The sequence below is a fragment of the Sus scrofa genome, chromosome 10, assembly GCF_054392235.1.
Source record: "Sus scrofa isolate SSC_HxYL_T2T_F1_AM1 chromosome 10, Sscrofa_HxYL_maternal_Yorkshire_Landrace_v2.0, whole genome shotgun sequence".
NCBI classification, from domain to species: Eukaryota; Metazoa; Chordata; class Mammalia; order Artiodactyla; family Suidae; genus Sus; species Sus scrofa.
Window position 1 is genome coordinate 27093876 of NC_139392.1, and position 13977 is coordinate 27107852.

The 13977-nt window shown below is 59.4% G+C and overlaps 1 protein-coding gene across 27 annotated transcripts in view; it reads left to right on the forward strand.

Annotated features, from left to right (window-relative positions):
- LGR6 (leucine rich repeat containing G protein-coupled receptor 6) overlaps nt 1-13977 on the forward strand; it is a 94928-nt gene that overhangs the window by 15295 nt on the left and 65656 nt on the right. For 12 of the 27 annotated variants that reach the window (XM_003130614.5, XM_084979437.1, XM_084979422.1 and 9 more), the window contains exons 2-4: nt 7792-7863; nt 10274-10345; nt 13663-13734. In XM_003130614.5, coding sequence (XP_003130662.3) covers nt 7792-7863; nt 10274-10345; nt 13663-13734 — 216 coding nt within the window. Of the gene's footprint in view, nt 1-4178; nt 4360-5044; nt 5257-7791; nt 7864-10273; nt 10346-13662; nt 13735-13977 lie in introns of those variants that run through there. The other 15 variants (XM_084979420.1, XM_084979438.1, XM_084979428.1 and 12 more) reach the window with 4 other exon arrangements.

The window sequence follows — 13977 nt, forward strand, 5'->3', positions numbered from 1 at the left end:
GCTGTGGTGTAGGTCACAGACATGGCTTGGATCCTGTGTTGCTGTGGCTCTGGTGTAGGCTGGCGGCAACGGCTCCGATTCAACCCCTAGCCTGGGAACCTTCATGTGCCTCGGGAGCAGCCCAAGAAATGGCAAAAAGACGAAAAAAAAAAAAAAGAAAGAAAGAAAGAAAGAGAAAGAAACTAAGGCACAGAGAGGAAAAGTACCTTGCCCAACATCAAACACCTGGGCAGCGGTTGGGCCATGGTACAGACCCGGCAGCCAGAGCCCCCAGACTGCCTTCTCCTCCGGTGGCCAATGGTCAGTCCAGCTCCCAAGGGAGCGAGGCTGGACGTCAGGAAGGACCCCTGTGGGCAGGCTTCCCAGGTGGCTATCTTGGGTCTGGTCTTCCCACAGGTGCATGGCCCGAATGGTGGGCAGCTGGGGACGGGGCAGGTTACTGGGTGCCAGCTGAGAGGAAGGACAGAGGGGCCAGCACGGGTGAGGCTCTATAGGGAACAAGGCGGGAGACGCCCCTGGGGCCAGCACTGGGCCTTTGGGGCTGGGTGGTGCCAGAGGAAGGACAGCTGAGGTTCCGTGGGTGGGCAGGACCTCCCTGGTGGAGAGAGCAGGGTGCGGCTTGGCCAGGTGAACTCAGAGGAGGGGGCCGGGCTCCGGAAAGTTCCACTGGGCCTGGCGGCCCGGAGGCCCCTCCCTCCCCTAATCCCCTGCATTGTTCCCACGAGGCGCGCCCCCACTTCTGTGCCTTTCAGCCTCGGTGGGGTGGGCGTGAGACCTAGCTGGGCTCAACAGAACCAACAGAACTGGGTTCGGCTCTGCTCCCTCTTAACCCTGTGACACAGGAAATAACTTAAGTTTCCATGTTTCCCTTTCTTCATTTAAAAGGGAATAGGGAGTCCCTGCTGTGGCGCAGCAGAAACAAATCCGACTAGTATCCATGAGGAAGTGGGTTCGATCCCTGGCCTCGCTCAGTGGGTTAAGGATCCAGCATTGCCATGAGCTGTGGTGTAGGTCGCTGATGCAGCTCGGATCTGGCGTTGTTGTGGCTGTGGTGTAGACCCGGCAGCTGCAGCTCCGATTCAACCTGTAGCCTGGGAACTTCCATCTGCTGCGGTTGTGCAGCCCTAAAAAGCAAAAAAACCCTGCTTCTCTCTGCGGCCTGATAAAAGGGTTAGATAAATGAGCCCAAGGTGAGCCGAGCTATTCAGGAGGAACAGGGGAGGGGCGGGCGAGGTGGGCCCTTGTGAGGCCGCTGTCTGGGCACCGAGTCTGCCCAGCAGGGGGAATCCCTTCTCAGAGGCCCTGACATCCAGCTTCCCCTTTCCCACCAGATTCAAGTTGAGTCTAGAAAACCATCCGGCTGGGGTGGGTGCTGGTGGCAGCTGGGTGGTGAAGGGGACCATGGGTCCTGATGTGATAGGAAGGCCTCCAGCCTTGGGACATAGGGTGGGGTCCTTCTCCAGTTCCCCCAAGACACACCCTGCCTCTTTATTCTGTGAAATAAAGGCTGCAGGTCTAGAGAGCTTCAGCTAAACAAACAGGCTCAGGGCAGTGGTCTCCTCCCCACAGGGCACTGGCCCGCACCCTCCAGGTCGTGCCCCCTGCTCCATCCCTGCCCCCAGGGGCCCTGAGGGGAGCACAGTCCCTCCCCTGGGGAGCCCTGAACCTGGGGCATCCCAGCCCCCCTCTTTGAGGGCTCCGTGTCAATAAGGAGGAGAGAATTCCCCGCGTGGGTTGGAAGAGTAGCCAACAGAGTGGAGCTGGGAGGACTCTGGCGGGTGAGGACGCAGGGTGGGCACGCAGGATCCAGGACCGAGTCCTTTGGGGTTTGTCCTGGACCCTCCGGCTGCAGGTCAGTCCTCTGGCCAGGCTGCCTGTGGGTCGCCCATCCCTCTGTGCTGAAAAGAAAAGGAACTTGACGCTGGCGTATGTGACAAGGACAGTGATTGGGAGCCACTGAGTGGGGAGACCAGCCCCCCGGCCATGGCAGTCTCCATCGAGGGGGTATGGGCGGCTTGACATTGGAGGCCTGCAGAGATAGGGGTTTGGTCCCAGGCCCTGTGTCTCTCAAGCCCCAGGCCCAGCTCTTGTCACTGTCCACTCTGGTCACTGCCCCACCTGACTGGGCTCAGACAGAGGGCAGGTATCCCATGCTGTGGGACTGGGCAGCTTCACCACCCAGTGTAGTGCCTCGTGTACAGTAGGTGCTTAATAAACGCTGGTTGGATGATACACAGCTGGATGGTTACAAGAGCGGCTGGGGCTTGAGAGCTTCCTGGAGGAGGAGGCACTTGAGCTGGGCCACGTGAACAGCTGCATTGGTGGCCAGGCCCTGGTGAGGTGCTTTGCCAAGGAGGAAACCACAGCAGAGAGCGGTGTAGTTGCTATGGACCTGCTCTGTATCTGCAGCGACCACATGTGGCCAGTGTAGCCAAGGAACTGACTTTTGACTCTGATTTAATTTTAGTGAATTGGAATGTGAACAGTCACAAAGGGCAGGCAGTGGAGTCTGTGCCATCTCAGGGAGGAGCCGAGGGAGCTGGTGGGCAGCGTGTGGCAGCCCTGCCCAGGCCCAGGACGTCCCTCTGGCCTCTCCACGGTGGGTGGCAGAGGGAGCAGACACACAGGCAGCCTGAGCTGAGTTTGCTCCCAAGAGGTCTCGCCTGCTCTGGGCTCCGAGGAGGGCTGAGTCCCCAGGGCAGGGGCTCTGGACCACTGCAGCTTGGCCACTTTGCCTGGCAGAGCAGAGAAGTCCCCCTGGCCTGAGACAGCCTGGCTCCCCCACTCGGGGCTTCCCCTGCGGGGCTGGGGGTCAGGGCAGCCCCAGGACCTGTCTCCACCTCCAAGATGGCCTTGGTGCACCCTTGGTGTGCTGCTGCTGGCACTGTCTCCCTTCCAGTAAGAAGGTGGAAGCAAGGGTATGGAGTTGGTTCTTGTGGTGCCAAACTTCGACTTCCCGAATGTGGCGTCTTTGCGTGGGAGGCTCCTCCCCTGGCTTCTGTTCTCCACCTTTCTCTGCTGTCCGTTTGAGGAGACCCACGTCCGTAGATGAAATAGCACGATGCCCTGAGCGACATTCCACTCTTGTGATCTTATAACCTAGGGCTAAATACTGCTTTCCTCCCTGCCGCCTGATTCCTCTCTCCTTCCCTGGCTTTGTCCCCCCTGCCTGGTGATGCTCTGGGTCCTGGGTGCCCCCCGACCTCTACAAAACTGTCTTGGCTTAGAAACCTCTGGGACCCCCAGTGACCGCTGAGTCCAGGTGCCAGCCCCTCCCTGCCAGCGCCTCTCCTCCCATTCCCCATGCCACCTCCTTCTCAAGCCCTCCTGCCCCCACAGCTGGGCTGGGAGACAGGGTTACAAGCAGGGGAGCCGAGACAAGGCAGAATCAGCAAGAGCCCTTTTATGTAAAAATGCTGGCGTTCTTGTGGTGGTGCAATGGGATCAGCGGTGTCACTGGAACCCTGGGATGCACGTTCGATCCCCAGTCTGGCACATTGGGTTAAGGATCTGGCATTGCTGCAGCTGTGGCAAAGGCTGCAACTGCTGGGAGTTCCCGTCACAGTGCAGCGGAAACAAATCTGACTAGGAACCATGAGGTTGTGGGTTCGATCCCTGGTCTCATTCAGTGGGTTAAGGACCTGGTGTCGCTGTGAGCTGTGGTGTAGGTTGCAGATGCGGCTCAGATTTGGCATGGCTGTGGCTGTGGTGTAGGCCAGCAGCTGTAGCTCCAATTAGACCCATATTAGAACCTCCATATGCCGCAGGTGTAGCCCTAAAAAGTAAAAAAAAAAAAAAAAGAAAAAAAAAGAAAAGGCTGCAACTGCAGCTTGGATCTGATCCCTGGCCAGGGAATTCCATATGCCTTGGGGAGGCCAAAGAAAGGAAGAAAAAAAAAGCAAGAAAAGAAGAAGAAAGTCCAGCATTATTGTCACGCAGGAATTTGTGCAAAGCCCAAGGGCCAAAGCTGCACAGTTGTGACAGTAGAGGCTCCTCGCTGCTTGGAGACCCTCCCTTGTTGGGCGATCTGTGAAACCTGCAGAAATTCCAGAGAATTGTGTCAGCTAGTGTGCTCACAGCCTCCAAGGGGACAGCCAGTAACAAGTTCCCTGATAAGAACTCAGCTGACACAGGAAGATAGGGTCCAGACGCTGGGTTTCAGGAGGCCCAGTTCTAGTGCCCAGTCTCCCATCGGCTGGCAGGGGGCCCTGGGAGCCTGGTCCTCTGAGCCACCGTCTCCCACTTGTACCCGGAAGGAGCACAGATGCCATGTGGGGAGCTGGAGGTGCCACGGGTTCTGGGTGTTCACCGCAACTGGGAGCTGCACAAGCCAGGCCCGCAGTGAGCTCCCCTGCCAAGGTGCCAACTGAGTCACCTCCCCGCTCCGACACCGGTTTCTGCACAGGAGGCTATCCCTGTTTACCCTCCCCCTTCTGAGTCTGGACACACAGTTTAGAACTTAACGGGGACAGTGCAAGCAGAACAAATCCTCCAGGGCTTCTGCCCTGGGGTGGGAGTTAGGAGGTAGCGTCCCTGACCACCCCCATCCTGTTCAGGTCTTGCTGCTTCTCTCCCCCCCCATCTCCCCAGCATCTTCCCTCCTATCAAACCTGTTCCTCATCTCCATTGGCGACACCACCTGGCCCGGCTTCTTCCATAGTTCACTCAGGGTAGAGCAGTGAGAACACTCTGCCCGCTTCCCTGCCAGCCCGGCCCCCTCGCCCCCGGCCCCTCGCCCATGGCTGTGTCCAGCTGGGAGCACACAGCGCCCCCCCGGGTGCCCCCAAGGGATGTTGGGAAGAGGTCTCAGGATGGGGCTGCGACCAGTTCAGCTGGGAGAAGCAGCTGGCGGTGCCCCGCAGAAAAGGACATGTGGGGTCCTTGTCCCAAAAGGATTCAGACTTAAACCAAGCCGGGCCCTTCCGAGTGAGCGTCGCTGCGAAGCTGGGCGGGTCAGACGTCCGGGAAGCCCGTCCCAGAGCAGAATTGCGCATGTGCGCATGCGTGTGCATGCGTAATGCCTGCGTGCACGTGCGTCGTGCTTGCGTGCACATGTGCGGTGGTCGTGGGGTGACCGTGGTGGAGAAGAGTTGGCGCTCCGTGTCCTTGTCAGTCACGAGTTGAGCCCCCAAACAGCCTCTTTGAGCAACCTGGGCCCCTTGCTAGGCCTGGAGTCAGAGAGGAGACCTGAGGCTAAGGGACCGGGGCTGCCTTATCCAAGGTCACACGGCAGAGAAATGGTTTCCAGCCACGTGGGTGAGTTTCTGTCTTCGTTACATGTGGTTGCTTGGAGAACGTCTGACTTTGGAGAGTACAACGCTAGCAGGCACATGTACAAACACACGCTTGTGCCCGGCCCACCCCCCCACAGGCGAGCACATCCAAGAGCTGATGAACCCCAGCAGTTGTAAATACTTAATGCATCCACGCAGCTAAACTGCGGGCCCTTTCCCCCTGCACCTGCGCTGGGCTGTCGTGTTTGCACAAGGACAGCTCACTCCCGGGAGCGGCCAGTCTCAGAACCACCCCTGTGTTCAGAGTCGCGAGTGCCGCATTCCCCCTGAGGCTGACCAGCGCCCCAGCCAGGGCCCTCGGCCGCCCCCAAGGGCTGCCCTGGGCGTGGAGGGTGCCAGCTCTGGGACCTCACTACACCTCCCTCTCTTGCTCCTCGGGCTCCTTGCCCCCCCCCCCCGCCTTTTCTAGGTACCAGCCCCACCCCTTTCTTGCGTGTGCCAGGCTTGGATGGGGCTCCCCCACCCCCGTTGGAAACATGCCCTCCTGTCCACCCCCATCTCTGCCCCTTGGCTGTGTGCTGTCTCGGGCAGGATGTGGGGGCAGGCGGGGTGCAGATCCCTTCCCTCCCAGGGAGAACAATGAGGCGGCTAGTCAGAGTGGTGGGGCTGGGGGGCCTGGAGCCACATCAGAGCCTTGAAGTGCTGCCCCTGGGGGTACGGCTGAGTGACAAGGCCTGAGTCACATGCCCTGCGCGCTCCTTGAACTCCCGCGCCTGCTCTTGTGGAGACACGTTCAGAAATGCATGGGCTGAATATTCAGAGGTAATCGCTTTGGTGGCACTTTGCGCCTTCCTGCCTGACTGACTAGGGGTGGAGGTTCTGTGGCCGCCGGCACACCTGCCACCCCTTGTCGGCGCTCTTTGGGGCCAGGCAGGCTCACGTGGATCAGGGAGGGGAGTGGATGGGAATCAGCCGAGGTGGGCCTGCCGGCCCTGGGCTCTATCACACGGGACGTCTTCCTTCTCAGAGGACGTTGCGTCTGGCGTTCAGGCTTCATCAGAGAGAAAACACTGGAGACTAAACAGTCTTTTTACCGGTTGGAGCTGGGCCGACCGGGCTCCTGCCACCTCCAGCTCGCCCATAAGATGCTCATTTCTCGGGGGAAGTGGGGACTCTGAGGTTTGACAGGGAATGTGCCTGCCTGGAGAGGAGGAAGCTGCCTGGGGTCTGGGTGTTGCTTGGGAAAGCAGCGGTCTGGTCTGTGCCCTCGGGTGGAGGCGGGAGAGGTGGGAAACAGCTGGTAGGAGTTTGAAACAGGACAGATTCCAAGTGTGTGAGATACACACTTGCAACCTGAGCACCGCTGCTCCCCCAGGCACAGACTGGGAGGACAATGCTGGACTGGCAGGACCCATAGGCGAAGCCCACTCCTGCCACCTACCCCAGTCCTGTCAGGCTGGGCCCTTGCCCACAGGTCGCCAAGGGGCAGGTGGCAGGAAGAAATACTACTGTGTGTGTATTAGTTGTTAGGCAGACTGCAGGCACTGGCTGGTGTCATCCTTACAAGGACTCTAGAAGGTTGTTTTTGTTTTTGTTTTTTTTTTTTTTGTCTTTTGTTGTTGTTGTTGTTGCTATTTCTTGGGCCGCTCCCACGGCATATGGAGGTTCCCAGGCTAGGGGTTGAATCGGAGCTGTAGCCACCGGCCTATGCCAGAGTCACAGCAACACGGGATCCGAGCCGCGTCTGCAACCTACACCACAGCTCCCGGCAACGCCGGATCGTTAACCCACTGAGCAAGGGCAGGGACCGAACCCGCAACCTCATGGTTCCTAGTCGGATTCGTTAACCACTGCGCCACGACGGGAACTCCATAGAAGGTTGTTCATCGTTTTTTAAGGATGAGGAAACCAAGGGTCAGAGTGGTTAGGAGCCCGCCGTCTGGCGGGTAGATTATTTGGATAAAGGTTAGCTTGTGCCTGTAGCACAGAGTGGGCCTCCAGTAACTGCCAGTGGTTACGGTGACTATTGTGATTCCTGTATGCAGGCCATCTCCAAGGGCAGTGACACGGAGACCCCCACAGGCTCGCTCTGATCCCATGGGGCGATGCACTGGTGTAAGGTGGGGATCCGTGACGGGAGCAGGATCTCCACCCCCACTCAGGGATCCAGCGTCTTCTGTGATGTGCCAGGGGCCAGGCCCTCTGGTTGGTGAAGGGTCGACGGTCACAAAGGAAACCAGTGGGAGCCACAGCAGAGACCTTGGAGGGTGGGGCCACCCCGCTGGCCCAGGGCTGAGCAAGGCTGAGCCCTGTGGCCAGTTCAGGAGCGTGTGGAAGGGCAGTGGCCTCTGGCAAACAGTGTACAAGGTGGCACGTGTCCTGACATTCTGTGAGCTTTGCTCCAGCCTGTCCTGAGGGTCAGCTCTCCCGTGTCCCTTATCCCAGCCAGTCCCGTGGGGGTGGGGGAGGCCCCAGGGAGGACGCAGTTGGCTCTGGGCCCCTTTGTGGGTATGTGCGTGTGCCTCCAGCCCCATCCCCCTCCTCTTCTCTCCTGCAGAGACCTGAGCATGAACAACCTCACGGAGCTCCAGCCCGGCCTCTTCCGCCACCTGAGCTTCCTGGAGGAGCTGTGAGTGGAGGCTGGGGGCGGGGCGGGGCGCTGTGACCTCTGACACCCAGGAACCGTGCTGGTGAAGCCCAGGAGAAGGGGCCCTGGAGCGGTGTTCGGAGAGGAGGGTTCACCTCTGCCTGGTCCTGGTGTGGCTCCATGGCAACAAACTCGTGCCTCCCTGTCCCCGTGGCTTCCCTGCCTGGGTGGTCCTTGACCTGCCTTCATCCTCTGCGTCCAGCCACCCAGACACCCTGCACCTAGGGCTGCACCTTCCTCCTTTCTGGTGGGCTCTGCCCATCCTGGGGCTGTACCTCGCCAGCCCAAGAGCTTTCTCTGGCTCCCACAGCCTAAAGCAGCCACTTCTAGGACAGTCTCTTGCCTGGCCCCAGCCCACCCAGCCAGCTTTCTCTGACCCTGGTTCCCTCCTGCATCTTAGCGGGGTCCCCTCTAGCCCGGCAGTCCCACCCCCTTTCCCTCCACTCCATCAGGGCCAGTACAGGGTCCATGTCCTCCACGAAGTCCCCTGTGGTTAACCCTCCTGTGGTGGTCACTCTTGGCCTGGGGTCCTGCGGATTGGCCTCGAGCTCTGCCCGTGCTCACAGGCACGTCATCTCCGCCAGGGTGCCCACCTGCTGCCCTGGCCAGCCAGGGCACTCTGCTCTCTTCCTCGCCCGTCTCTGGCACCCAGCCTGCTGGTTCACGTGTGGGCACCGCTGTAGGTCCTTGGGGCTCCGCCGGCTCTGCCTGAGCTCTCAAGGTGCAGGCTGCTGGCCCCGAACACTCTCAACCCTCCACCTCTACCCTCCTCCCTGCCTCTCCCCCAACAGGAGTCCCCATCCTGGCCTAACAGTCCCCCCCTAAGACTGCCTTTAACCCGTCCAGAGAGATGAGGGGGTGCCTGGTGCAGCCCCAGCTCTGGGGTCGGGAGTGGACAGGGTGGGCAGGGCCTTGGAGGTGGAGGGGTCCCACCTGGGTGGGGAGGAGAGGCAGGACCAAGGCTGAGGAGCTGGGCAGGCGCTGGGGGCATAGCCTGAGGCCTTCCTCCTCCTCTCCCCATGAGGGCCTGGGCCTGTTTCAGAGGCAAGATGCCCCTGAAGCTCCCAGCTTGGAGACCCCCAGGATCATGTGCCTTTCCACGTGTTTTTTTGTTTGTTTGTTTTTAGCTTTTGATATTTTATCTATTTATTTACTTATTTATTTTTGTCTTTTAATGGCCACACCTGCAGCATATGGAGGTTCCCAGGCTAGGGGTTGAATCGGAGCTGCAGCTGCCAGCCTACATCATAGCCACAGCAATGCGGGATCCAAGCCACGTCTGTGACCTGCCCTGCAGCTTGTGGCAACGCCTGATTCTTAATCCACTGAGCAAGACCAGGGATTGACCTGCATCCTCAGGGATACTAGTCAGGTTCAGAACCTGATGAGCCATGATGGGAACTCCCAAGTGTTTTTTTAAACAGTAGTTGTCTAATAAAGAGACTCTCTGTAGAGTTTTTGTTTGTTTGTTTTTTGTTTTTGTCTTTTTGCCTTTTCTAGGGCTGCACCTGCGGCATATGGAAGTTCCCAGGCTAGGGGTCCAATCAGAGCAGTAGCCGCTGGCCTACACCACAGCCTCAGCAATGCCAGATCCAAGCTGCATCTGTGATCTACACCACAGCTCATGGCAACGCTGGATCCTTGACCCACTGAGCAAGGCCAGGGATCGAACCCGCAACCTCCTGGTTCCTAGTCGGATTTGTTAACCACCAAGCCGCGGTGGGAACTCCAGTAGAGATATTTTTGAGAACAGCTCTGAGCTGTGTCAGCACGCTTTGTGCCCCCGCAGGCCTCCCCGGGAGTGCTGACGGGCACAGCAGTGTCCCGGGGGCCTTGGAGATGTTGCCTTCTGAGACCTACCATGAACTCTGCCCCATCAGGATTAGTGGGATATGCCTCAGGTGCTTATTGTCCTTTGGTCCTTTCAGACTTGAAGGTGACCCCGTGACACACGTGGAAATGGTTAGTTCGACTGTAGTGCTGCACTGATTCTAACGCAGCACAATCTGTCCCTAGATTAGTGGGCTTGGCTGTGTGCATTAGTCCTGGGGATGTTGACGCGTCCTCTGAATCTGACTGCCCTGGGATGGGTCCCTGTGGTCCTGGGGGTGGGGTGGGCCAGCACCGTGGCGTGTGTGGGGCCCAGAAGTCCATCTGCTGTGGTGACACACCATGCCCACTGACCCAAGTGGGAAGTGATGCGTCCTCCACAGCCTCAGTTTCCCCAAATGGAAGTGGGGTTCCAGGGAGCTCCCCACAGTTGCGCTGTGGGGACTGAGTGGGGTGGTGGGTCTGTGCAGTTATACCACCTGCCTCCTATCCCATGCTGGCCAGGCCAGACCCCCGTCCCCAGCTCCCTGCCTCTTCAGCAGACACGCCTCTCTGTTTGCAGGCGCCTCTCCGGGAACCACCTGTCACACATCCCAGGACAAGCGTTCTCTGGCCTCTACAGCCTGAAAATCCTGTAAGTCTCAGCCCCATGTTACATAGTGTTGAGGCCTTGAGACCTTGGGGCAGTGGGAGCTTTGTGACTGGGGCTTGGTTGGACACTGACTTGCTTATTTCCTGGTCTCCATTTTTCGTTTTAATGAGTTCCATGTCTTTGCTTCTGCCTTGTCTGGAACTAGCTTTGTGATTTGTTTTTTTTGTTTTGTTTTGTTTTGTTTTTGTCTTTTTGCCTTTTCTAGGGCCACTCCCGCAGCATATGGAGGTTTCCAGGCTAGGGGTCTAATCGGAGCTGTAGCCCCCGGCCTACACCAGAGCCACAGCAAGGCGGGATCCGAGCCGCATCTGCGACCTACACCGCAGCTCAGGGCAATGCCAGATCCTTAACCCACTGAGCGAGGCCAGGGATCAAACCCACAACCTCATGATTCCTAGTCGGATTCATTAACCACTGAGCCACGACAGGAACTCCTAGCTTTGTGATTTGTAAACAAATGTTGCAGGGACGCGAGCCTGCTCTCTCTGAGAAGTGGACAGCACTGCTAGCATGGGCTTTTGCCGTGGAGCTCAGGTGCATACCCTGTGCTGCCTGTGCCCTCTCAGGTCTGGAGGGCCAGACAGTCCCTGGAAAGGATGCATGTCCACTGCCTTTCTCTGGCTGCCCTTCCCCTCAAGCCCCAGCCTCCGTCTCTGGCTGCAGCCCTGAGTTGAGTTCTCTGCAAACCTTTCTCCTCCTCCGGGTCCCTCCTTCCTCCCAGCTCCACTCACCTTTGCTTTGAGGCAAAAGGGAGAGAGAATTGAAGAAGACCCCGGATTCGTTCTCCTCTTCCAGGGACCCAGCAGCCCATTTGAGAAAAGGGAATGCTAAGGCACCCTCTCCCCATTGCAGGCCCTGTCTGATCCTGTTCCTCTGTGACCGTTGTCCCCAGGGCCCACTCTGTTCTCATGACACATGCCAGTGGAAGGAGGTGGGAGGAGGGATGCTGAGGGTCCTCGGGAGGGCACCTCACCCCAGGGACTGGCTCAGGAAGAAGAGGATCCTGGGGCTGACCCTGGAGCACTGGAAACATCCTTGAAGGGGTGAGCTTTGCTGCCCCCTCAGGCCAGACTTGACCTGCAGGTTTTCCTAGTACAGTTGAGCAGGTTGTTCACTGCACAAGACCATGGGTTGAGGGTGTGAAGGGCCTGAAATCCAGTCCTGTGCCGGCCTCGCAGCCGCATCCATCCAACCAGGAGTATCTTTTTCTAATTTGGCCCTGCCTGCTCAGCCACTGAGCTTCAGGCTTCCAATCAGTCAGCGGTCCCCTGACTACCTCCAGGCACTCCCTGTCCATGTTCCCTGCTCTGGCGCCGCTGGCCCTCAGCCCCTGATTCCGGGGCTCTCTGGCCTCACATCCTGCCTTTGCTCTGCCTGTGGGTGCCTGGCCGCTGTCCCTCTGCCCCCTCCTTCCTCTCTGCCTTAGACCCTGCTCCCCCTCTCCCAGGCCCTCTGTCCTTCCTCCTGCCTCTCCTCTCCATCTGTCCCACCAGCAGCTGCCAGGGGTAAGATGGGGGGTCCTGAGCCAGACACTGCCCAGGTGGCCTGCGTGGCGGTCCGTCCATGCCCAGTGGCAGGCTGGGGCCTGCAGCCAGATTAGGGAGCAGGCTCCGTCTGCTGGGCCTTCAGAAGTGGTGAGACTCGTGTCCCTGTCCTGAGCCTCAGCTTGGGGATGATCATCTTTCTTCATCTGCATCTGGCAGTAAATCAAAGCCTCCCAAAGCTGCAGCCCTGCCCCTTCCACATGGGGCGGGGCCAGTGATTTGGCTGCTGGAGAGGCTGCTGCTGGCAAGGCAGGCAGCCGGGCTGTCCCCCCACCTCCACTGACCCCCGTTGCCCTCCAGAGACCTCCTGGTCCCCTGAAGCCTCTGTGCCTGTGCTTGGGCAGCAGCCATCTGCTTCAGGGATGAGTGGTGGCCTTGGGGACCACGTCCTTGCACCCAGTGCCCTCCAAGCAGGCTCCCCTGCATCTGGGCAAGAGGGACCTCCTGGTGTCTGGCCCCGCTTTCTCCCAGCACCGTCCTTCTGCTTTCAGACCTACAGGAAAACCAGAGCAGTAAAGTCTGCTGTCAGCACAGGAAGCTTTCTGTGCTGAGGGGCGGTCACTTCAGCTGCTCCCCCGGACTCTTGTCTGAACTGCATCTTCATTCCAGGGGGACCTGGCTGTCCCTGCAGGACACTCCACGTCCATCCTTCCCTCCCAGAGGCGAGAACCCCAAGAAGGGGCTCCTTCTCTGATCCCTTCCAAATGCTGTGGCCCCATGCCTGGGGGTCCTCACCTTCCTCTGCTGGTCCTCCAGGCTCAGGTCAAGAGAGTCAGCCCTGCATCACGCCTTTGCCCAAGACGGTGGGTGGGGGTCTCCCTTGCAGAGTCCCAAAGGCTCAGTGCCCAGACTCACCACCCCTGCTCGTCTTTACCACTGGAGCTGCCCTTAAAGCCAGGCTCTCTCTGCCCCAGTGTATGGGGAGATGCCAGACTCGCCAGGACACCTGCCCTGTACCTGTCGGGTGAGGAGGCAGCTGTGGCCAGAGCTCCAGCCCCCAGACCCCCAACCTGAGGCCATGGAGTCCAGAGGGAGGGTGGGTGACTTGCTGGCACACAGTAGGTCTCCCTGGAGGTCTCCTTCCTGCCCCCCCCAGCTATTCCTTGACCCTCTGGGGGGCCCACCCCACACCTGCACCTCCCATCTCTAGGGGCCAGCAGGGAAGCAGCTCCAGTGGTTTGGGGCACTGCCTGTGCATTGGAGGGGCCCCTCATGATTCTCTTAGGACAAAGCTGGTGCCTGAGGTTGGCTGGGGTCAGCGGTGCCATCTAAGGGCCCTAACCCCCATTATCCCCTTGTGCTCATGCTCAGACTCACTGCTCCTCAGCCCAGAAAGCAGCCTCACGAGCGGATTGGGTGCACCATGCATGTCCCTGCTTCTGTGGGCTCGCGTGCACTGGGGCCACCAGGGTGGTGCTGGCGTGCTGATCTGGGTGCCTCAGATTGTTCCTACAGACACACACCCAGAAAACATCTCCCCTTCCCCAAAGAAACCTGTGGCCTCTCAGCTGCTGATAGAGAAGGGGAGGCCTGGGGGGAACCGTGCGTTTCCCCCACATCTTTCAGATCAAATGTGAGGGAATCCCATGTTCTGCCTTCTGGTCTCCTGCTCCTGGAATGTCTCCTCTGCCTCTCTCCAGCCCCGCCTCCCCAGAAGCACCTCTGAGGCAACCCCCAGCCCCACACACGGCCCCCCCATCCTCCACAGCCTCTGGAGCCCTAGCTCGGCTCCTCCAAGCCTCTCCTCCCTTACAGGATGCTGCAGAACAACCAGCTGGGAGGGATCCCCGCCGAGGCGCTGTGGGAGCTGCCGAGCTTGCAGTCTCTGTGAGTCAGTGGGGGCGACCTGGATGCGCCTTCCTGGGCCTGTCACTGCCCCCCACCCCCACCCCCGGCCCTGGCCCTGGGCTCCGTGTCCCAACATGTGCTCCTGGCTTTGGTTTCTTTGGGGATTTTGTTTTCTTTATCATATGTCATGTGTACACACGCATGCATTTGGGGGCACCCAGGCCCCGCCAAGGGCTGTGGGAACGGGACCTCCCTGTGTGCGGCCCCCAGGGCCGCCGTCTG